This window comes from Dinoponera quadriceps, unplaced genomic scaffold, assembly GCF_001313825.1.
Source record: "Dinoponera quadriceps isolate SergipeBrazil2010 unplaced genomic scaffold, ASM131382v1 scaffold1846, whole genome shotgun sequence".
In the NCBI taxonomy this organism is placed as follows: Eukaryota; Metazoa; Arthropoda; class Insecta; order Hymenoptera; family Formicidae; genus Dinoponera; species Dinoponera quadriceps.
This window is the reverse complement of record NW_014556140.1, coordinates 197,661-221,797: the sequence shown is the minus strand read 5'-3', so window position 1 is coordinate 221,797 and position 24,137 is coordinate 197,661. Positions and strand designations below refer to the sequence as shown.

Below are 24,137 nucleotides of genomic sequence, written 5' to 3'. Positions count from 1 at the left end.
CCGGTGCCGTCACGAGATTAAGACTCTCCCCGCCGGTTATATTTAAAATACATCTTCAAAGCCGGGTATTGTATTAAAGCGAGTCATCATGTATTTATTTCCAAATAATAAGACGTTCTCCTCCACGTTGTGATCGAGTTTTCTTCGATCGAATCTTTTAAATCGTACGAGATCTTCGTAAATTCGTCAAAGCAAATGTAAATGTTCACGATTAAGCGAATTCTTAAGATCACACGATTTAAATAATTCACTTGATCGAATGCTTCAAGAAAGTTGTAAGGCTTAGAATCGCATTTTCATGTGGGCCATCCACTCATAAATTTAGTAATCATAGATTTATACGTCACAAAATCCTCGTAAATGTGGGCGTTTCACGAGAAGCCTGCGATCCCTTTGGGAAAACCACCGCGACATTTTACGGAGAAATTCGAAGAGCAATCGATATGAAATTTTGATCGCCAACGGAGGAATCCACGATAAATGAGAATTCACGAGAATCCCGTGACGTATCTGTACGTATCTGTACAATTCGGAAGAGGTGGGGATCGTCATACTGACCTAATAGCCGCAGGACACGAGGTACTCGCCCAGTTTTTCAACGACAGATGCAGCTTGTTGTGGCTGTATGGGGTCCTCGTATAGGGAGACAACTACGGCCTGCGTCGTCTTCATGCAGTGCACGCCAACTTTGCCGAGTTTTGCCCTTATCACACGGTCCGTGCCCGACAGGTAGATGTACCTGCTACCGGCTAAGGTAACCCCCGACGACGTCAGGATGTCCTGCTCCTCGAAGCTCTGGACTAATTTCGCGAGCTCTTCTTTACTTACCTGAAAGCAGAGAATGAGAGAAATGCGTTTTATCAGTAAGCGCAACGACACAACGTGATAATGCGGCTTGAGCAGTCCCGGCGTTCCGCAACGTAAATCCCGCGGGCTGACGTGTGTAAACTCCCTGTTCCCCGTCGCGGATAAATGTGGTGGTAATTGCGCGAATCACAGAAACGTTCTATCAACTGCTGCTCAGGCGCTCGCTTAGCTCCAATTTTTACGCGTGGATTTCCCCGCTTCCGAAAAGTCAAATATCACGCTCTTCGTACAAATCTGTTCTTTCGAAACAACGGTGGAAATAATTTGGTTGATAATTTTAAATAGAAAATAAAAGTGCGAAAGATTCGTAATAACGAAAGGCTAACAGTAACAAAAACACTAACGGGATAAACCGAAACGAGTTCTGAATGGCTTCTGCCTCTTCTCAATCTTCGCAGTCATCTCAATTATTGACGTCAGAAGCGAGAAAAAGTATACCCAAAATTCCCTCTACTTCTAAGCCGCGCAATTAATGTAACAAAATCACGAGAAAAGACCGAAAAAGAAAGTCGCATGTCATATTAAAGCTCCTGGATACTCGCTGCGACTGTCCTTCTTTAATGACGTCAGAAGCGAGAAAACGCATGCCAAGAATTTTTGCGTTCAAATAAAAATGACAGCTCATCTTGAATCTTCCATCTAATCTATAGCGGTTCACGCGTCATTGATTGGTGAAGCACACTTGCGCGTGTCTACGACTACGTTATCTATCGTTACATCATCATACGTTATGCTGAATCTTGATTACAACTGCGGGAGCGACGTAGATCCGATCTCGCGATTTGGCAAAACAAACGAACGTCTCGGAATTCGCAGCCGTATTTAAAGGGAAAGAGAGAGAGAGAGAGGGAGAGAGAGAAAAAGCTCCAAACTTTGTCTATTTTATTTGTATTCTTGCAGATGTGCTCCCGAACCATCTGCGGCAGTACAAATAAGCAAAAGCGTGGTATTGTGCGTTGCCATTCACGAATCTCTACACGAGGCACCAAGTATCGAATTGAGCCGTACCGAACGAGCGCGTTCACCCTCCGCCGTCGAAAACATATTATTTTCAGAATTGGATACATATCGGCAGGTAAGTTTCGAGAACTTCGCTGTGAGACGGTTCGCTCGCTCGCTGGAGATCGCGGCACGAAGTCGAACGAAGAGCGAGATTTCGTTACTCGCTTCCTGAGCTGAGCATCAAAGAGCCTCCTCTTCCTCCTCCCCGGGAGAGACCGGTTTCACGTTCTTTCGAGCAGAATTCCCGCGACCATTTGTTGGGGTATCTATTTTTAACGAGGGCGAGAGGAAAAGCGCGGAATGTGTATACGCGCATACGTCCCCGTGCGCGCGACGAAAAGAAGCCAATTCGCTCCGAGGGTCTCTCGAGAGGAGAAAAATCCGCAATGTCGCGCGACGTAATTAAGAGCCGGTTCGTTGGATTCTTCTTACGTGGAGCGAAGTAGTAGTGCGCTGTTAACGCTGAAACGTCACGTCGAAGGAAAGACGAGAAAAGTTCCCCGTCATCAATCAATAACGGATGCGCGCGATATCGAGCGCGCAATTATCGCGACGCGATCTGGAGTGGCTCGAGTTCGGTCGGAGATTAAATTAAACTTCCGCGAATGTGGCGATACACAGGGTGGCCGATTCTAATTTTCTCGGAATCCAAGCGGTGTGCAGGTAGAACGGATTAAACCGAGCGGAAAAGTCGACGCAATAAAATGTATTAAATTTGAAGCAATCAAAGCAGAGTGTGGGATCGGATCCAACTCCACTTTCCTGGATACGTTGAAGATCTACCTTGCCATTAAGGAGTTAATGAGAAATTGATTAATTAGTATGAGTTAACAAGCATACGGGAAACGTAAGCCGGACTCGGCATAAAGAAGAATGTTTACTTTTGAAGACCTCCCAGTAACGATCGGGTATCAATTGATAACGAGAGGCGTGTTTCTTTTCAGTGCGCAACCCTGTGTCATAAGCCGCTCGCTACTTGCTGCGTCACTCCGCCTTTAGAAATCAGTTGATGCTCATTATAGCTGGGAATCAATCAGCTATCTTTGAAAATAAGCAATTTCTCCTTATACAGAGTCCGGCCTATCGCTTCTCGTGTGCTTATTATCTAACACATAATGATTAATTCCCCGTTAACTATTGCGAATTTTGCAAAAATGACACATGATTTTTCTGCTCAGTTTTACCTAACAGCACACCACGGATCCCCAGAAAATTATCGAACACCCTGTATATCGCATGGACGACCTCGACGACGACGAAGCGCGCCGGCCGGCCGGCAGCCAGCGGGCCAACCAACCAGCGGATGTCACCGACGCGGCGACGAAAATACGCTCGCTTCCGCGAGAAGTTCAAAGTTCACCGGGCTTTCCGTGACGCAATTCGGGGATCGCGACGACTCGTAACGAATTAATTCCGAGAAAACCACATGGTGCAACGGTCTAATCTCCCGTGTCACGAGACACGTCGCGGGCCAAACGTTGTCGTGCCGACACGTGGGGCGCTTTGTTAAAAACTGTCCAGCTGAGTGGACTTTAAATTGACCGCGGTAAAAAGTCGCTTACTGAGAAAGGGACAGGCTCCGCGACGTGTGCACTGAGAGAAATTATAGTTTTCAGCAGCCCCGTTAATTACGCGGAAAACATTAGATGCGACGAACGGTACAGAGGCATCGAACAATTCTGCCGCGACGAGTTCTCGAGCGAATCTCTTGGAAACGTGCGACAGACCTGAGAGAGAGAGAGAGAGAGAGCTCGGATTTCAAAGTCAAGTGTCTCAAAGTCAATTACTCTTAACCCTTCCGTGCCTAACAGTACGCCCACAGGCGCAGAAGAGAGATAATCAACGATAAGAGCCATATTTCACGTTGGCATCGATCCTTGCGCTATACAGTATAATATTCGCACAGCAATCGTCCTATATCGATCTTCGGACGGGCACGAGGACGGCAACGACGACGACGACAAATGAGCCCTTCATCAATTCGTAACTGCAATAATACTGGCCAGTTGCTTTCACTGTCAAGATGAGAGCGGAGCGTTTCCCTCCCTCCTCGTGTGCGAAAAACTCACCCCTCGGTGCGTTAAATTAACTCTCCCCGAAATGAGATATATCAGTATTTCGATTACATTCGCATATTGGAGACGCCCCGCTAAAAGCAAATCTGTGCAACGCGTTCCGTCGCGGATCACGTCACCGTCGGATCGAGACGGACGCGTGCGATCGCGCCGGAAATTTGACGAGGGAAACGTAGAGGAGGAGGAAGAGGAAGGGGGCGAGGGGAGCGATCGCGGAAAGCGCGGCTGTAACGGGCGGACTTAAAAGTTATTCCTGGAGTGACGTAGACGAGAGAGGGCCGCGCGAAAGCGGATCGATGCGCGTAAGTGTCGGCGTGCCGCAGTTAATCCGAGATGATCTAACGCGGCCTTGAACTATAAGTAAGTGCACCCGATTACGAGCGTCTTTGTACATCGCAGTCTTCTTTCTCACGGCTTCGCACCGCTCGTGCACGCCGCACACGCTTTTGTTCCCTCGCGGACGCTATTTCCGCCGAAACGTCGTATTAAACACATGCAAGCGGCACAAAGAAGTGCGAACGCCTCGCGATACTGTCTCGCACCTTGAAAATCCGAGTATCCTCAGCGAAAAGGAGGAGAGATTCCACGCTTTTCGCGTCTGTGCTCTCTCTCTCTCTCTCTCTCTCTTTCTCGACTTTGATAGCGAATGCTTCAACTCTTTCACTAATCTCGCGAAAGACTTACTTTATTTGATAATCTCCAACTGATAATCACATAAGAATATGTGATAACTGAAATTAATAGATAAATACTAGCACTAATACAGTAAAAACTTAACTAGATTAAATTAAACACATAAATTAATAGACTCGAGACACTTGGCTACAGCCACGATCGGCAAAGAGTTAGACGAGAGTGCGAGAGAAAGAGAGAGGGAGAGATCGTTCCCCGAGGTTCATCTGCGATTTTTTTTTGCGCTCCTCCCTCTTGGCCGTAGAAAGGAGGTCAATTCGCGTTATCTTCGCGAGAGGATTCGCTCTTTTCGCGCGCTTCGATCGTGAGTCGCGCCTTTGGCCGACTCGACGAGGCGAAGGAAAAAAAAGAAAGAAAGAAAACCAAACCGCCGCTATCGCCCTCCTTAATTTCACCGTATGCCCGTTTTACAGTTACAATTCCGAATACGAGCCGCAAGCCGAGAGAGTCATCCTCGAAAAGTTCGATTTCTCTCTCTCTCCCCTTTGTGTTCTTTTTTCTTTTTTCAGCTCCGCAAACGCGCGTACATTACAACACCTCGAATTAATAATGTCCGTTGAGTCAGAACTGTGAGCTATTTTCCACGTGGCTCGTGTCGCGATAACGGGGAAAAAGCTCGTTCGGTTTATCAGCGACGCGATAAAGTACGACACCGGGTATCTCTTATCCCACTGCGTCGGCGGGAAAATATAATGTCCGCCTCGCTCACTCTCGTTGAACTAGTCGTGCGTTTCCTCCGCTTCCTTCGCTCCGACGATTTCCTCCGACCGCTGATTTAATTACTCAATTACTCCGTTATCGCGATATCACGGAGGATTTCAAGCGCAATGGAATATTGCCTTCCCCCCTTCACTCCGTGGTATAGCATGGCTGACGAGTTCACGTCGGCATAGATAAAACAGTGCGCTCGTTCGAGATTAAAGGAAAAAAAGAAACGTACATTAAAGATGCAGACAACTCGAATCGAAATGTTCGTGTTACTTTGACGCTTCTGAGAATAGTTCGCGCTTATTTAAAAGCCCTGTAGCGAAAACCTACTTTGACGAGCAAGCAGGAGTGAATTATATTATTAAAATTCAACTTTTTTTTGCTATTTTGCTAATCTTAGTTTCTATTTGTGTCGTACAGGGGGAAAAAATTTGGTAAGATTTATCTGACAATAAAGAAACCGAACGTGTTTCAATTGAAACAGGATTTATACAGAAAATCAGATTTACGGTATTTCACGGTCATACATCAAGTTACGCGATTTGCGCATGTAGTCCTGCCTGAATAGTGACCCGCGCAAAACAGTCACCCTCGTTATGACTTTTGCACTTTCACGAATACGAAATAACGCATTAACGAGGCGGAGCGGATGACTGCGAATCGGTCTCCGAACGCGGACACACCGTCGAGAAACGAGCGGACGCAACTGGGAGGAGTACAGCTGACGGAAAAAAGCTCGCTCCGTGTTTGCACCGCGATTATGCAGATAGCATCGTTCGATTTACGCCAAGGCGGCTGGTCAAGTCATCGAACCACGATAACCCGTGTTCTCTCGTGTGCGTGTGTGCGGGAAAAGCCACGGGTCGCGTGCGGATGAGCCAAACCAAATTCCACCGCTCATTTTGCGCTATCTTATATTTAGTGGCGGTTGGACTTGGGAGATATTCTCGTCAGGTCGGACGAGAATAGAGTTCCTCGGCTCGTATCGATTTGACGGCGAGAATGCTAAGCCAAGCGTGAGTCACGATAGAACTTCGCGGCGGTGCGGCACGTTGGTGACACGAGGTCGCCTTCCGGCGCGTTACGGCCCTGAGAGCGATGAATCACACCGCCGAAGCTGATGTTTCATCTCTTCTCGCGTCTAACCCTTCAGCTCTGTATGAACGCCGCGTCTATTGTGCGATCCCTGTGTCCATCGCCGTGGACTTCATCGAGAATATAATATTGCGTAAAAAAATGCATCATGGGGAATTAAAATTAAAAATAAAATTCCTTTCTTTTTCACGCGCGTACACGGAACGAACAATTCCCTGTAACTGAATTTGCGATTGCGAAACGTTACCTGGGGAATTGATGCTTTTTTTTGCCGTATACGTAACTTTCCGTTCTCGGAAGAATCGATCTCGAAAATTCGAAAACCTCAACACGACATTTTGTTTGTCATCTTTCTCCGTATCTCTTTGTTGTGTTTAATGTATATGTTATACGGAGGAGGAAGAGATGCGATAAAACTGTGCCGTGATTATCGCGCTGCATTTTTATCTCTCGCACAAACGCGATAATCTTGAAGAAACGTTTTTTACGTGTCGCAGCTGAAAGGTTAAGGCCTGCCGGCCGCGATCTGGCTCGGACTGGTTTCACAAGCCGAGACTGACGAACACTCTCTTGCCTGTCAGCTGTGCGAATTAATCGCGATAATTAGCGGCGAGCTGATCGAATGGGGCAAAATGCAACGCTTCGACAAAATTCCGGGGCGATTATTATCGTCGCTCCTTCTCCTTCTCTTCCTCGGGAGAGAGAGAGAGAGAGAGAGAGAGAGAGAACATGTACCGCAATTTGAGATTTCATTTCAATGACGGATTATTTGTGCCAACTTGCACGTGGTACGCGCACATCTACAAGCAAATCTTGCCGTTGTCACTTGATTGTTACTTTCAATACGAGCGGGAAAGAAAGAACGCACGATTATGCAAGCTATTACGCGTCGCAATCTTAACATTCTGACGACCGTACTTATTTCGAAAAGATTTCAGAATGTTGCTGGTACAGATTTCGAGAACTTGCTTAAACAATATCTTGAAAAAAAAAAAGAAACGGGAACGGATGAAATGACGAAGATTGTGAACCACTGCTTACGGGTTTACGTGATAATCGGTTGACAGGAACCCTAGCGACAATACACAGTGTCAATATTGGACCTTTATTATACTCTTATCTGACAGATAAGAATATAATGAAAATACTTATACATTTTTGCTGAATCTCCCGCTGCAGCTGTAATATCGAATGCCTCGTATATTTCACTTCGACTTCTGTCATAACGGATTATATTAGCGTTGCCTTGTGAATGGTGGCTCGCAATCGTTATAATTTGATGCGCTCCCTAACTTCATTGGAAAAATATGTTCATACCGCTTCGCAAACAAGTGCATCCACACGTCTAACTTTATACACAACTCCTATAATATTACGATCGTAAACTGTTATTATCGAGAAGTGGTTCTTTGTAAGACGATAGCCGCAAACACAGAATGCAGTCATGCATATTCAAATATCGAGAATTCCTAATCTAGAAACCCTTTTTTGTAAGATAACCGTGACTTTTGGCTAAGCTAAATTCCAGGTAATATTTACACATTTGGGCAAACGCCATGAAACCCCGATATCCCTCAGCCGAAACTTTCTGCTACCTGTTGACCACCTGCGTTCTTACACGAAGAAAAAACGCTGTTATATTAATAGAATTGGCCGACAGTGCCGTAATCGGAATAAATCTTCTTGATTCAATAGCGATGTTATTAAAACTGATATCATCATACATTGTTTCAATGACCAAGTATCACTTTCAATAATACTGCTATTGAATCAAAAAAATTCACACCAATCACAGTGCTGTTGGCCAATTCTTGTATCGCGCACAAATTCAACATTTTTAGAATGGAATTTCATTTAAACCAATGGTGAAAATACCGCCACTCGAAATCACAAGAGTGAGTGCTTCATTCAAGCTTAGAGTGAATTCTGACTTAATGCGAGCGAGTGTTTCAATCAATTGGAATGAATATGTTCCTACGATGCTGGAGTACTTCGGATTCATTCTTCAATTTTGAGTGAAAAATCACTGGAATTCGAGCGAGTAGGTGATTTCACTCGACCTTTCGAATGAGGTTTCACTCCAAGAAGATTTGGAGAGTAAAAAAGTGAATAAATTCAGCTTACTCGACGCGTCGAGAATCATTAGAGCGGTCTTTCCCGCGTTATCCGTTGCGCGTCTCGGTCTTATAAGGTGCTCTGATTTATCCGATCTCGGCGAGGCCTTGTCCCGAATCGTGCGCTCGGACGCAGTTGCACTCTCGATAAACCCGGTTTCACGATTCGCGCGGCACAGCACTGCGAGGTTGCTGGCCGATCGACCGACCTACCTACCGACCGACAGACCGGCCGGCCGGTCTGTCGGTTTGCCGGCCGGCCAGTCGACATCGCCATTTTGGCATTGGCGACCGGAAAGTGCGAGGCCACCACGCTGCAGCTGGCGACCTTTATCTCCTGCTCTCTCGCCGCCCGTCGAAAGCTCGCGATTCGCCGGCGATAGCTTCGATGCGACCCAAGCGCGTACACGGAAAAAAAAACAATTTCATTAGTGCGCGGAGAAAAAAAGATTGGGTGAATTAAATGAGGTTTCGCTCACTAAATGTTGTATTTCCAGTGGCGCATCGAGAGGACCTTTCGTAAATTTACTATTTATCAAACGAAATTACATTTCTATACATTTCACTGCTCGAATAATAAATATTAATTTGAAACGAAGGAGAACCATTTTACTAATAAGTGTTATTATAATGTCAGTGATAATAAATTTACATGCATATTGCTACTAGTATTTTTGTGGTTTAAAACCTTAAAAAGGGCACAGCTGAGGAAATAACAATAATTTCTCTCAGTCTGTCACTTCGACTGAGTAGAAGAAATAGATCGTCAATCATCATTATAGATCTAACGTTAAACGCGACATCTCGCATTAGATCTATTATTTTTCGCTGAACTGGCTGCACTAGCTTGTACTAATGTCTCGTCTTTTTCCCCACCAAGTCTTAACTGTACATCTGTCTCTTTTTAAGTTCTATAAATGTGCACTAGTTCAGCGAAAAAGAGCAGACCTCTTGCCAATGCCGGATTCACCTTGCCTTCGTTCTCCGGAGCACGAACGCCTCGTATAAAAACAAATAACTGTACGAAAAATAATAAACAACTATATACACACACGAGCGCAAATAGGAGATGATTCGCGTGTGGCGAACTGTTTTACGTCACAAGTTCGGAGTATGGCGGAAAATAACAGGGAATTTGTGTCTTTTACCACGCGCGCTGACAAACGTCTAAGCTCGAATATAACGTTGTATGGGCTATCACAGCAAGCAATTGCGATGTATCCGAGTTATGCACGTGTAACAAAAGAAAACTTCTCACCGTGTTTCGCCTCTCTCGCCGGTCTACCCACCGAAGACAGGTGTATATAGGCCTCTAAACGCCGAGTATCTCTGTATTCTATTCGTCTACGAGGCAACCACTCGTAACCGATCCTAACCTATCCTAACTTGACCCTAACCTAACTCACGTACAATTGTCTCAAATATAATCGGTCCTTTCCCAAGCACAAATTAACACGTTCGCTGCGGTGAGTCACACGTCAGCGACATACGGATTTTTGCGACACGCGCTTGGGAACAGCGACTGGCACGTTGTGCACAATGAAAAATCCAAATTCGCGTTGCACCGATTAAAATTACTCCCACATTCACAGATTTGTTTCCTGCGTGAACTTTGCGTGGATTACTTTTTGATATATAATAATGGAAAACAGACTTGGCCTGTTTATGTGAACGTGGAAAATGAAATTATCGTGCTGTCACGCTCGTGACGTTAACAAAATAATCGTTTTGTAATTTCTCAAGAGAATTATTAAAATTTACAACGACGCACTTTATATTTTATATTTCCAATTGGCGTTGACTAAAATTAAAGAAAGGTAAACATTTTTCCTCGCACTCGTTGTTTCCAAAAGCTACTGACAATTTTTTTTAAACGCACCGCGCCGGCAAAGACATCGAATCGCGAGCGAGCGATGATGCTCAACCATTCCTAACCTATCATAAACTAACCTGACTCACCTATCCACCTGTGTACATCAAGCTGCTAACGAGACCAATTTCTCACAATCCTAAAGCTAACATTTTAAATCGACGAAGTGCCGCAAGAGGAAACGATTTCCGACAAAATTTCCGACAAAAAGACCGACGTATTTACTTTCCGATTTACAATCGTGAAATATCACAACGAGAATTGCTCATCGCACTTCTCACACGTCACAACACTCGATTAATCAAGTGAAGATCGAAAACGATAAGATTCCCTTATCTGTCGCTGATTTCAAACGCGCGCGGATGGAAATCTCGCGACTCTTCCGATCGAATCCTCTCATGACACGTTCATCAACGCTCTAGCTGCACCTTCTGCACGCGAGATAAAATCGGTGTACGTACAACGCTCACGTTCAGCGACGAGGGCACGAACAGAGAGTGCAAATAAAACGAACGAACCTCTTCTCTCTCTCTTCCTCTCGCCTAGTAGCTATTCATACTTGAACGTTACAACAATCGCCACTGTCATTCTTATTGTCTCGAACGAACGAACGAACGAACGAACGAACGAACGGAGAGACGCAAAGCAGTTTCGCGTATCTCTATAGCGTCGATCTGAACTCAGCGGAATTACAACGGTCTGAAACTCGGCCCGAGAAGAATCGAGCGACCGGGTTCGCGAGTTACGCTACAGAAGGATTTATCGCGCGACTTTTCGCCAGGGAAAGAAAACGAGACCAAAATTATTTTTTCAAACAAAACTTACTTTCAAATAAAGCTTTCCTTTACGTTTTCAGTATCTTCAATGTCCAATTGCTCCTCCCAACTACACCCTCTGCACTTCTCCCTCGCAGTTTGTCTTTCCCTCTTTCCTTCCATCTAATCATTTCAGGTGTATGTTGAAGTTATCTCGCGCGCAAAAGAACGCTATGATCCAGAGCGGTATTCGTAATCGGATTTTACACTTGAGGTCGTCTCAAGTTCATCCTCGGATGCTGCGTGGATCATCGGCACGAAGCGTCCGGTTCAGATGAACTTGAGACGACCTTAACGCTAAAACTACCGATGATCAACGCGTACCTTTCTGCCGGGGCAGTTTAAGATTCTTGACGAAATACGTAATGCAAAGAAAAAAAAGATTTTCTCGTTTACATATCGCAACAAAAATTACGGGAAAATGTACCGTCAGAAATCGGAGTAACTTTTGTAAGAAAAAATTACAAACCGTTCATTTGACCGCTTTGGTAGTTTTAATGTTAAGTATAAAAATCCGACTGTAAATATCGACCCTGGAACGGTTCTTTCTTTTTCGAAGACACACACAGATCTTTCGCATTTCGGGGACGAGCACTTTGCTGTGACGGGTTTACCGACGAAGGGTCTCGCGTAAGCTTCGAAAGTGCAATGCGGAGGGCGCGCCGGTCACGATCGCAGAGCTTTCACCGCGATTCGGAGCGAGACCGCGAAACTTTTTCCTTCCTTCTCTCCTTCGTCTGGAAGCGACCATTGTGCAACACTCGGAGACAACGACGACGATGACGGAGAAAAACACCAGGAAGTGTGTATTAGAGACAGCGAAGATCGCGAGATCCCAGACGACGGTGGCGCAATTGTTAACTTTCGGACGCGATAATCGCCATGTTCGGTGCGCACGCGAGATTTAAACGACCGTCCGTAACGACACAGCAATCCCCAGTGTTTCCGGTAATCTGTGGGCATTTCCGCTGATCCCCGGTGTCAGCCTCGCGAATGAAAAAGTGATTGATGCTTTTTTTTTCTATCTTAACACCGGCTCGCACAGATCAACCAAGAAAATTATTCAATGTCGATGAGCGACGTAATGAGAACGCGATAAAACCGACGAAATCAAAGCGATCCTTCTTCCTGTTGACACCTCCTCGGCCATAAGGATTTAGACACAGTGAAAGAAATGAGGAACAAGAAATTGAATATTAGGAAAATTAAGGGCATTCCTGTTCCTTTGTTGTGAATTAAAGGACAAATTTTTAAAAGGTCTCTTAAAGATATCTAAAAAAAAACCATCTTTTAGATGCCTTTAAGACATCTAGACATTTGTTCTGCTTGGGGATCGTCGATCTCAGCTTCCATGGTTGTCCATATGTCGAAATTAAAAATTCCTTGTTCCTAATTTAATTCCTTGTCCCTTATTCCTTTTTATCACGTTCAAGCCCTAATGGATACGTGCTTGAATCCTTCGAACCGACGGGACGCAAAATTGACACTTTCCCGAAACCACAAACGTTATTGTGCGCTTCAACTAGAAGTCAAAGTCACGCCGACAAAACAATTTACAATATATATTCTATTCCCGTTATTTAAAAACCGACCCTACGAAGCAAACACGAGTCTTTATTGGGAGATCACGCGAGTCAAGAGAAGTTATATATATAAATATCAATGATCGTCTTTGGCTGTCCTCTAGTCCGAAAATCCCGCTCCCAGTCCCTCGCTCGCGATTCTAGCCTTCTCGCGATTCTAGCCTTAACGGACGGGGAGCGAGACCGGCCGATCAGACTCCAATTAAGCTCCGACGAGCGAAAAACATACGGCTTAACGAACAAATAAACTTCAAGATAAGCGATATCGGCGCGATGTAAGGTTCTCGCAGATAGAGAAAATGCTTGCTGAAACTACCTGTATATGTCGTCGAGCACGTACACAAAAGCACACACACGCTTTCATTCAACGCGCACCGGTGGCCGCAAAAAAAAAAGAAAAGGGAGGAAGAAAAGAAAATGTCCCACACCCACCACCACCTTCTCCTCCTCTTCCCCATCGCGCGCCTACGCGACTGTCGCCGAGCTAACCTAAAACTTCGATCCGCTCGTCTGTAAGTCTCGGCTCGCTCCGAAATTGCACGGCCGTTGGGCCTGCCGGTGGACTCTGCGACGCGGCCCGGCGAGAGAGACCGGCCTCGAGAAGACGGCCTCGAGACCGAGGATCGCCGTGCCGCGGACAATGGACCACCACCATTTCCACCGTCGCGGCGCGCGACAGCGTAGCAACGTGCCCGGCGCGTTGATAGAAGGCGGCCATGTTAAACGGCGTCGTCGTCATCATCGTCGTTGTCGAAATGCCGCTGCGTAGCTCGCGAGGACGACCGGATCTCGAAGGGATTCGACGACGACGACGACGACCGTGCCCGCGAGAAGGCGCCGATTCTCACGTTCCTCGGCTCTTACCCAAAACGAGACGGGAACAGGGCGACTCATGCGGTGTCGCGCGAGGTTCATTCTCCCATGGCCACTGGCGGCGCCGCCGGGAGACGAGCCCGTGGCGTGCGATCACTGGCTGCGAGAGATCGCCGTCGCTCTCGGGGTCGCGGCTCCGTAATTTTACACGTCGACACTGCCGGCGAAGCAGCAGCCGCCGCCGCCGTCGCCGGCGCAACGCCACACCCTTCTCGAGGCGCGCGCGATACATAATCGATCCTCGAGCCGGCGAGCCGAACGAACGCACCGCCGTTTCTCCGCTTTGCTATTGACTTTGCCGTTCGCGCGACACACGCCCCGAGACCGATCGTTCTCTCTCTCTCTCTCTCTTTTTCCTTTTTCTCCCTCTCTCTCTCTCTTTTTCCTTTTTCTCCCTCTCTCTCTCTCTCTCTTATTCGCTCGCTCGCTCGCTGTCGTCATCGTCATCGCTGGCCACGACGACGAGGGCACTCGCGTGTGCACGAGTCGATCGATTCCTCGCGCACCTCTCCGGGGGATCGCCGGCAAGAGAGCGAAACATGTCCGCCGCCTGTGAGCGAGAGCGGCTCATCGTCGTCTCCCGCGGATACTCTCTCTCTCTCTCTCATGCGCACGACGGCAACCGAGATCCACGTCCGCCGTCGGTGTAATATCGCGAGGGACGATAACGCGCCGCGACAGAGAAAACGAACGACCGGCCGGCCGGCAACCGGCGTCTACGTGGCACCGTATTTCGGGGTTAGAAAGTGGCCGACATGCACGCTGGCCGTACAGGCCAGCTTACTCGCCCGAACCGGTTCGAGCCGAACGAGCGGACCGCGCGCGGCGGACGATCTTGCCGGAGCATCTGTCCTCTCTCTTTCCTTTTTTCTTTCGCTCGCTCTCTCTTTCTCTCTCTCTCTCTCTCGTCCGCTCTATCGCTCGCTCAGACTCTCTCGCGCACATCGACAAAGCAAGTTTTACGCGTTTTGCCGAAGGACCCTTCTTTATTCCGCGCCGTTTCGCGCACTTTCGCTTTTATCAAAGAGAGACGGCTACCGCGTCTCTCTACCGGGTATGCTCGGCTCTCCTCCACGTTCTCTCTATCGACTCCGTTTCTCCCTCATTCTCGCTTTCTCGCGCTCACTCGCTCGATCGCTCACTCGCTCTCACTCTCATTCTCTCTCTCTCTCTCCCATTTCTCGGTATTCTCTTTTGGAGTGCTACTCACTTCGAAGCCATCGGATTTCGCCCACACGTTGCCATCGTGTCCGGCGATCGCCGCTTTGGTAACACACCTAGACGCAAGCAGCTGCTTATCAACGTAATCCTGCCAGCTCATTTTTGAACACAAGAGGGGGGAGGAGAGACGACCGAAACTGTTCACTACGCCGCACAAGACGAACGCAACCCGTCACCGACTGACTCGTCTCGCGACTACCGATACCCGCTGAAACGCCGGTCGTTCTGCCACCCTCCCTTCCTCCCAACCTCCCACCCGTCTCTTCCTTCTCCCCCCGTTAGTGTACAGTCATCCGTCGCCACTCCACCTAGCTGATATTTCCAGAATCACTAGCGGCTGCGTACTAGGGAAATATGAACGGCCGTTCGATGATTATCGATCCTCGATTATCGATGATTATCGATTTTATGGAAACAAAAGGACGAGTAAAGATTGAATTCAAAATTATGATGCATACAACCCCAACATTCTAATCTGGTTCTTTTTTGAGAGAAATTTTCACGATGTCCAATGAGCGCATGACTTTTCGTGGGCGAAATTGTTTGTAGTTAGTAAAATCACAAAGCTGGATCCTTTTCTTATCAAACTATTTGAAAATAAAAGTTTATTTGATTCAACGTTTAATCATGTAATTGGAAAGTCGAAATTGTCGAATCTTACATAAAGATAAAAAGTTCATCTGGTCAGTCATTAAATTGGCCTATTTAATAAAAGTCCGACTGACCTGTTGTTGAGTTATACTACGATTTAGTTCATGGGTAGAAACTACTGATGTCTACATATAAAGGTGCCTTTTCATGTTCGTCTTCCATTTTTAGCTGTGCTCGCGAAGCGCTGTTAGCGCTGATCAGCATTTGGCTTCACGTGCGCTTATGGTTTTTGAAAATAAAAATGTGGAATATCTGAAAATATTTTTATAAAATATCTGTGTCACGCAAAAGCTGCCGAAATGCAGGTTTCCGCTCCAAATAATATAAAAATCTATAATCTCAGCGCTGGGAAATCTCTCCCCGAGGTAAGATTGATGTGATTTGATGTGATAATTCTAAGTTCTAGGTTAGGTTTCCTAAATGTTTATTTTTTACATTTTTCAGTGGTTATCTGAACGAAAACGTAGGACTTTATCCAAAAAGAATGTTGGTAAGGATCACAAATTAAAATGAAAAATAACTTACAATTTATCCATCATATTTAGAAAAAGTCAGATCAATCTAGATCCAGAAATATATTGTAGTCCTAGTTTTATATCTCTGAAAAGGATGTTTGAGAATATATTCAACTTTGTAATTATTTCCTAATAGACATACGACGGCGCATCGAACTTATTCAAGACTTCAGCATGCCTGGTGTTAGCACTTCCATTAAAGTTTCTAAAGATGGACAGCATATCCTTGTGACAGGAATTTACAAACCATGTGTAAAATGCTATGATGTACAACAGTTGTCATTAAAGTTTGAGAGATGCCTTGATTCTGAGGTGGTTACTTTTGAAATTTTATCAGATGACTATAGCAAAGTAAGTATGATTGTTGTAACATTCTATTAACGTTACATAGAACAGTCATAATTGAAATTATCTCGCTAAACAGATATTTTTGTTCTAGTTAATATTTTTACATTGTAATCGTTATATTGAGATTCACGCTGCTTATGGGAAGTATTACAGGCTCAGGGTGCCACGCTTTGGAAGAGATATGAAATATCATTATCCGTCATGTGATACTTTCATCGTAGGTGACGGGTCAGTTCTAAAATCCATATGGTTTTATATCTGTTATAATTATTTATGAAATAACATGAAATTTATATTATATATAAATACTGATATATATTCAGGATACAAGAAGATGTAACTTATGTGAAGTAATAGTAATTATAATATATTTTTTTACAGTAATCAGATATATAGGATAAATCTCGAACGTGGTCAATTTCTACAACCGTTTGAGACAAAAGCGACTTCGATAAATAAATGTGATATAAATCCGTTGCATCACTTACTTGCTGTTGGTACACAAGAAGGAAAAATTGAGGCTTGGGATCCAAGGATGAAAAATAGAGTTGGTGTACTGGACTGTGCCCTACATTGTATTACTCAGGACAAGTAAAACGCGAAAATGAAATCCATCTGTCTGTCAAACTCAGTTCATCAGACTGATGCTAGAACTTGTTTCTCGTCAGATTCGAAGCAGTTCCATCGGTCACGGCTGTGAGATTTCAAGGAGGTCTAAATCTAGGAGTTGGCACATCAACGGGACAAATCATGCTGTACGATATAAGATCCAATAAACCATTTTTGATGAAGGATCACATGTACGGCTTGCCAATCAGGAACATCGAGTTTCATGAAAGGATGAACCTCGTTTACTCTATGGACAGTTCCATCGTGAAAATATGGGAGAAAAATAGTGTAAGTAAAATCAGTGAGAAGATATACTTCTAGATTTTCTTCGCATATCTGCGTAGAAGTGAAGATACCATCTACAATGTGATATTAATTTTTCTCATTAGAACCTAAACTGGAAAACTGTATTGTGTTATGCATCTTTCCAGGGCAAGATTTACACTTCCATAGAAGCCCAGCACGATTTCAACGATTTGTGCGTCGTACCAAACACCGGTATGCTCATGATGGCTAACGAAGCCACAAAGATGCAGGTATATTACATTCCTAGTCTCGGACCCGCCCCTTACTGGTGCAGTTTTCTCGACAACCTCACGGAAGAATTAGAGGAACAAAATTACGATATCATCTACGACGATTACAAGTTCGTCACTGAGAAGGAATTGGACGAACTGGGTCTTCTGCACTTGAAAGGCACCAATCTGCTCAGGGCTTACATGCACGGTTACTTCATGGATGCCCGATTATACAGGAAAGCAAGAGACGTGATGAAACCGTTCGAGTTCGAAGAGTACAAGAAGAGGAGAATTCGAGAGAAGATGAAAGAGGAGTGCGCTAACAGAGTACAGGTATCATCCGGTGATTTGATTTTAACTCGTTTTACGTACACTGTGTTTCATTTTTAATTGAAAAAACTATTTGGACGCGTAACACTTTCGAAACATCAGCATTCGCATCCTCATACGCTTACTTCAATAAACAGGTGCAAAAGTTACCGAGCGTGAATCCGGAGCTGGCGTTAAAATTAATAGAGAACGCGAGCAATAAAAATCGCAAGAAACAGGAGTCTTCCAATCTGCTGAGAGACGAGCGATTCAAGGCTCTCTTCAACAACCCGGATTTCCAAGTGGACAAACATTCCGAGGAGTTCATTCTGTTGAATCCCGTTATTTCGCAACTCGACAAGAGCAAGGCTAAAGAACTAAAGAAACGACAATTGGCGCGGGAGAAGGAAGAGACGCAGGACAAGCCCGAAGAGGATGAAGCACAAGGTAACGACGAACGAATTTTAAACATCGTCTATCATTCGAAAATTCTGTATGTATCTGAAAGAAGAATTCACGTTGAATGAATTTTCTCCTAAAGGCCGTAGCTCGGACGAGAGTTTCATACACGATAGTTCTGATAGCTCGGACGATGAGAAGCTGTGGGCCAAAGAAGTGCGAAGGAATTATCGTTTAATAAGGAAGAACGAGAGAGAGAAGGAACAAGAGAACAGTGGGGAGGAGGATAATAACCCGGCCGCTGAGAACGAGCCGAGGCTAAAGAAAGCTAAAAATGTCGTGAAGTTTGAGGAGGGCAAGCCGATGGAGAGGAGAAACAAGTAAATATAATAACGATCTCGCTTTTGTCTCGTCGTGTATCGCGCGTCGGTATTTCGAATAATTTAATATTTTAATATTGCCTCGCGATTTTTTGCAGACTGTCGTTCGCGGAGAGACTGAAGAACGAGGGAACGCAGGACATTAAGATGTCCGATTCGCACGGTTGTCGAGAAATGACCTTTAGCGTCGGCAAGGTACGTCTGTTGAGTTGATCTAGCCTGTTGAGGCTCCTGGATACTCACTTCGGCTGTCCTTCTCTGATGACGTCAGAAGCGAGGAAAATTACGTCGATTTATGTGAAAATGTCCGGACACTTTTCTTCAACCTGAACAATTAATAAATAGCCCCAAAAATTAACGTAACAGAAATCATGTGAAAAGATGAGTTAAAAACAACTTGCGCGTAATTTACGGTTATTTATTAATTGTTCAGATTAAAGGGAAGCGTCCGGACATTTTTAACAAATGTGCTGAATCAATCACGAGTGTTGCTTTGTGCGTACATTTTTTTACTTCCACGTATACCGTCACATAAATCGTCATGATTTTCTTCGTTTCTGACGTCATTAAAGAAGGACAGCCAAAGTGAGTATCCAGAAACTTTAAAGGAGAATATTATCGCGTGCCCTCTCGACTTTATCTCTTCTTTGTCTGCGCAGAGAAAACGACCTGTGGAAACGAAACATCTGAGGAAAGAGTTCAAGCACCTGTTACGGCCGGCGGGGAATATTTTCAAGAAGAAACATTAGTTTTTATCATTTAATGGATCTTTGTACGCGCTGTGTATTGTTGAGTAAATGAAGTATGTATTTAAATAACATGTATACAAAAAAATCACTTCTTGCACTTGTTCTCTCTCTCTCTCTCTCTCTCTCTTGGTCTAATCGCGCTTGTTCGCTCTCGCGATGCATCCTATCGGCGTATGCACTTTACGAATATGCTTACAATGCGGTTCGTAGCGCCGTGGCGAACGCAACAATTTGTTTAGCCGCGTTGCACATGGATATCTCCGAGAGCAGAGGTGAAGTGTCATCGGCGAACGGTGATATAATTAAATTCACATGTTAGAGCGAGAGAGAAAGAGAGAGAGAGAGAGAAAGAGAAAAAGGCCGGGCGCGTCGAACTGTCGATGCGAGCGTGTTCCCAAGTTCAAAAGCATCGCACTCCTCCGACCGGGAGAAATGGCGTTGGTGAGTCGCTAATTATTGCTTACCTCTTGAACAGAGACAATTGTCAACTAATTCAGCCGCGAAAAAATTGCACAACGCCAAATTGACGCCGTTGACGGTGACTTCGCTTCGCCACACGCGTGATAAGATATCAATATTTAAATAAAGCGCGGTGCGCTTCTCTCGCTCTCTCTTTCTCTCTCGTTTCTCGGCGCCCCGATACCAATTCAACAGACGTAAATCTTAATGCTAACTTACGGAAGATGTTGTTCGGGCTTGGATGTAAACAGAAGACAATAATCGAACTTCGTTTTCGGGAAGAGCACCGTGCGCCGCAGTATATTGTCCCCCCGTTCGGCACTTCGCGCACGCAATGTGAAGATGGAGGATTAATTTCCTGATCGTAATCTCTGTAACACGCGACAATGATGTACAAAATTATAATTATACATCATATAATATTTTCTCTTCCTATCTGACATATGCAATATATATTTGTAACTCTATATTATATTGTTTACAGAGTGAGCGACTGTGTGGTCACTCCAAAATATCCGTTAAGATCGATTTATTGCAAAGTATATAAACAACATTGTGTTTACGTTGATAATGAAACAACATCAATTAAAATAGGACTATTTGCAATTTGCAGATGGACTCCAACAACGAGTCGAAAAACGGCAAGGATCCGCCACCTCAGCAGAACCATGAGGAATCCACGCAGGTCTCCATATCCATATTAACGGATCTGCATATTCAAAGCACCGAAGTGAGCATTCGTGTTTTTTACTTTAACACGATCCCTTGTAAATTCACGCACGATAATCATTCTGCGTCTTTTCCGCTTTTGTTTAATTCATATATATATCGCGATGTTCAGAGTGCACCGCACTGTATGCGGAGTTCCGTACTGAGAAGCAAATATGAATTTTACCTGTCCCTTTTGCGAAACAGGTCGGTGAAATCGCGGAGATGCCGGATTACGAGAACCTGAGTACGTCGGCGGTGCTTCACTATTGCAAACACAAAATACTGTTGCCGTACCTAAGACTGCTGGCGGTAATGGGACTGAAGCCGACCAGCAGCGACGACTCGCGATGTTGCATCTTGGCGAATCTTCACACCTTCCAAGTCGCTGTATTCATGTGCATCGGATACGTCTTACAGTATATGGCCTGCTTCAGGTAAGTCCGGCGGGCTTTCTGCAACATAAAATAGGAAAAATCAGAAATAATGCCAACAGAATTTCTTTCTCTCCTTGAGCGCTAGTATTTTTTTCTCGTATGGAATTTTGAACACAGAATTGTCAATATTTTGTTAAATAATAGACTAGAAATTCGGAACTTTTCCATTATTGTTTGAACGACAAGTTAGAGAACTGGAAATCGATGCTGGCAATTATTATTATTATTCATCGATTAGCTTGATTAGAGTTTGGCAAATGTCACCCTAAACTAACGTGAGCGTACGATTTGCAAGCGCTAAAGATACATACACTGGACTTTACAGGAGAGATCGAGGATTCTGTTACAAAATATTACCATTGGAAAGCGCGCAAACAACATCGGATGTCAGCGGAGAACGATCGCATCCGCTTTGCTACGGAGACATGATATTCAGCTACTTAATACCGAGCGCGTTGCATCTAGTCGCATACATATACACAGTGTACCTGTTTCGCATCAAGGAGAACGAGCAACTGCAGAATCTGATGGAGAGGGCCTTCCTGCTCTCGTCGAATCCCGTGAACCGTGGCAATCAGAGACGTCTCGTTCACATACTGTGGCTGTTCATTGCGTTGAGCGTAGTGTGGATGATCATGGCGTTAGTTACGGTGAATATTCTGATGGCGAAAGGGAACATCACATTCCGCTGGTTGGAACACAGGTAACTCAACACAGTCGTTGACTGTCTCATCGTCAGAAGATGATCGAACCAGAGTAACTGTTGCGTTATATCCTTCGCTTCAAACGAGGATACTCGATACCGCTCATACTTTTTATTTCTTCTACACCTACCTATATTTCATCAATTTTCTATCAGTTTCTACTTCACGCCTTAATTATTTCTACATCCATTTTTGCAGTCCGCATCAAGTGAAGGTAACATTGAAAGTATTTCTGATCGTCTGCACCTTGTGGCACGACATGGTTCAGGGGACCATCATAACGAGTTACTGCCTACAAGGACAGCTGTTGATGTCCCACCTCTACTTCCTACGTGGCAAATTGCTTCAGCACACTCTGCCGCCCATTGATTGGATGAGGGTTCGCAATCATTCTAATGACATTCCACCCGTTGTATCTTCCATCAGAAAGTGGAAATCAGCGTTTGTGGCTTGCAGGAAATTTGCGAGTTCAAGAAGCTACTGAAATACTTCAACGACGAACTAGGTCCGGCTGTATGCATCTATACTATAGTCAATCTGTCATGGGCAACGGCGGGTATCATCTGGCTGTTTCAATACGATAACGATGAGATGAACAAGAGTCCAGTCACATACGTCAATGTGATGAACGTCATGTTATGGATCTTGATATCGATCGCACCGTTCGTACAGGTATGGCGTCGCTCAGTAAGCAAAATAAAAACAAAAATCAGCTCAACGTCTTGAAATCGTATCTGAGAGACTCGTTGTTGCAAAAACTTCCTGTTGAATAATCACAGCAATAACGTTCTATTGATGATATTTTTCTGCTCACTGGATCGTCACTCCGTTATCGCATTACGACATCTCTTTTGACTCAATCTCTGTCGCGTGTTTTCTTCAGGCCGCTCGTCTGACCACCGCCTGTTCCATGATACAGAGCATAGGACACGAAGTGCGCGTACGACCGTTTGTGTATCAGGGTACTCCGGGACAAGATCTTGATACTATACTTCTTTATACATCCTCCTTGAGAATGTACGCTCGACTGTTCCGAGTACCCATCACAGGCAGGTACTTGTGCCTACTGCTAACTATCGGCAGTATTTCCATCCTCACCTTGGGACAATGTCGGTTTTTCTCATGACCGTTCCTCCGTGGGACCTCCCATCAAAGAAGGGTTTGCTTCGAGGAGTTCACTTCCGAGTCATCTTGGATCCGAATCCCGAAGGAATGAGGATCATGTACGATTTTACACGCTCATCGTGAGCTCGCCACATTAGATTTGTATGCAATACACAATCTTCATGTTTACAGGGATGTGCGAAGGATTCGAGATGATACAATCGAGATGTATCGTCGCACAATGCATCCCTTGTATATTTTAAGTGTACAACCCAGCGCTATTGTTTACGCAAAATGTATTATCCGTATATCATCTGATAATTTATTCAACCTTAGCAATGCTTTTTCGCACACACGCCGCACTCTCATTATATATAATATGAACAATAGTTATATACTTACTATTAAAACTATTTTTGTTTTTATTGATGTATTCGCATTAGAAAATGCATATTTTATACTAGTTCGAGAACGATGTAATTATATCATAAATATATCGTTAGATGGGTAACTATATATTAATAATTATATATAATTATATCGTTATTAACACACACATACATATATGTGTATACATCAGTGATTAATTTATGAATTTAAAAAATTCTTCCTTAGAAAAAACGTACTTTTTTTTGTACGTTTTCCATAACATTTCTATAGCAATATCTAAAACAAGGATATCAATCGAGAATAATAAATGAAATACTGGAAAAAGTATTTTATTTATATCTCGTTATATCCAATACATCATGCGTATTCCAAACATGGCAGTAACAATGCTGCAGAAAGAATTATAATCTCTAGAATGAATTATAATCCGCGTATGTCTACAATAAATTCTCCTTTCAGCAAGTTTATATCCATCGTATTTAGAAGACTATAAAAGAAACGCGTGAAAATCACATATCATATCGTTAATGTATAATATTAATTACATTATTGATATAATATATACATGCAGAAGAAATATATGCACATTCGAGTACACGAAATAAGTTTAACGATTGAACAAACTTGTGATTGTTAATTGGCTCGGTGAAATTGATTTACGGGATAACTCTTCAGTAACGCGTACAATGAGAAAAGAAATCCAGTAAAGTCATAATAAATCCATTAAATGAAGATAGAGGATTAGCACTTTATCAAACTAATATATTTTACATAGTTGTCTTATATAATCATCATACATACAGTTTCGAAATCTTGGTAGAAGTTGGGCGACGTGTGTGTGTGCTCTAAAATATTAAATCTCGATATTAAAAATTTGAGAGACAAGAGACAGTCGCAGAAATTGAATAATATAACAATTGACGAGTGGTAATACGTATCAT

At 44.3% G+C, this 24,137-nt stretch overlaps 3 protein-coding genes across 8 annotated transcripts in view; 2 read left to right on the top strand and 1 right to left on the bottom strand.

Moving 5' to 3' along the window:
- Positions 1 to 15,153, bottom strand: part of LOC106746938 (profilin) — a 40,756-nt gene extending 25,603 nt beyond the window's left edge. For 2 of the 4 annotated variants that reach the window (XM_014624103.1, XM_014624101.1), the window contains exons 1-2: positions 14,906 to 15,153; positions 559 to 828 (exon numbers count right to left, since the gene is read on the bottom strand). In XM_014624103.1, the coding sequence (XP_014479589.1) occupies positions 559 to 828; positions 14,906 to 15,016 (381 nt within the window). In that variant the 5' untranslated portion in view covers positions 15,017 to 15,153. Of the gene's footprint in view, positions 1 to 558; positions 829 to 13,686; positions 13,854 to 14,905 lie in introns of those variants that run through there. The other 2 variants (XM_014624100.1, XM_014624104.1) reach the window with 2 other exon arrangements.
- A 582-nt stretch (positions 15,154 to 15,735) lies between these two features.
- On the top strand, positions 15,736 to 19,460 carry LOC106746936 (nucleolar protein 10). Of its 2 annotated transcripts, none has more exons than XM_014624097.1 (11): positions 15,736 to 15,932; positions 16,012 to 16,057; positions 16,219 to 16,433; positions 16,576 to 16,658; positions 16,812 to 17,021; positions 17,099 to 17,327; positions 17,471 to 17,890; positions 18,025 to 18,313; positions 18,408 to 18,645; positions 18,744 to 18,840; positions 19,305 to 19,460. In XM_014624097.1, the coding sequence occupies exons 1-11, from the start codon at positions 15,867 to 15,869 to the stop codon at positions 19,392 to 19,394; spliced, it is 1,983 nt and encodes a 660-aa protein (XP_014479583.1). In that variant the 5' UTR covers positions 15,736 to 15,866; the 3' UTR covers positions 19,395 to 19,460. The 2 variants fall into 2 exon arrangements, with proteins under 2 accessions (XP_014479583.1, XP_014479582.1); XM_014624096.1 differs by having other exon boundaries at positions 16,522 to 16,658.
- LOC106746937 lies at positions 19,363 to 23,271 on the top strand. 2 transcript variants are annotated; one of them, XM_014624099.1, is made up of 7 exons: positions 19,363 to 19,447; positions 20,467 to 20,583; positions 20,769 to 20,998; positions 21,324 to 21,701; positions 21,901 to 22,081; positions 22,159 to 22,374; positions 22,586 to 22,828. In XM_014624099.1, exons 2-7 carry the CDS (start codon positions 20,467 to 20,469, stop codon positions 22,826 to 22,828), a joined length of 1,365 nt encoding a protein of 454 aa, XP_014479585.1. In that variant the 5' UTR covers positions 19,363 to 19,447. The 2 variants fall into 2 exon arrangements, with proteins under 2 accessions (XP_014479585.1, XP_014479584.1); XM_014624098.1 differs by lacking the exon at positions 19,363 to 19,447 and adding an exon at positions 19,552 to 19,835 and having other exon boundaries at positions 22,586 to 23,271.
- The last annotated feature ends 866 nt before the right edge of the window (positions 23,272 to 24,137 follow it).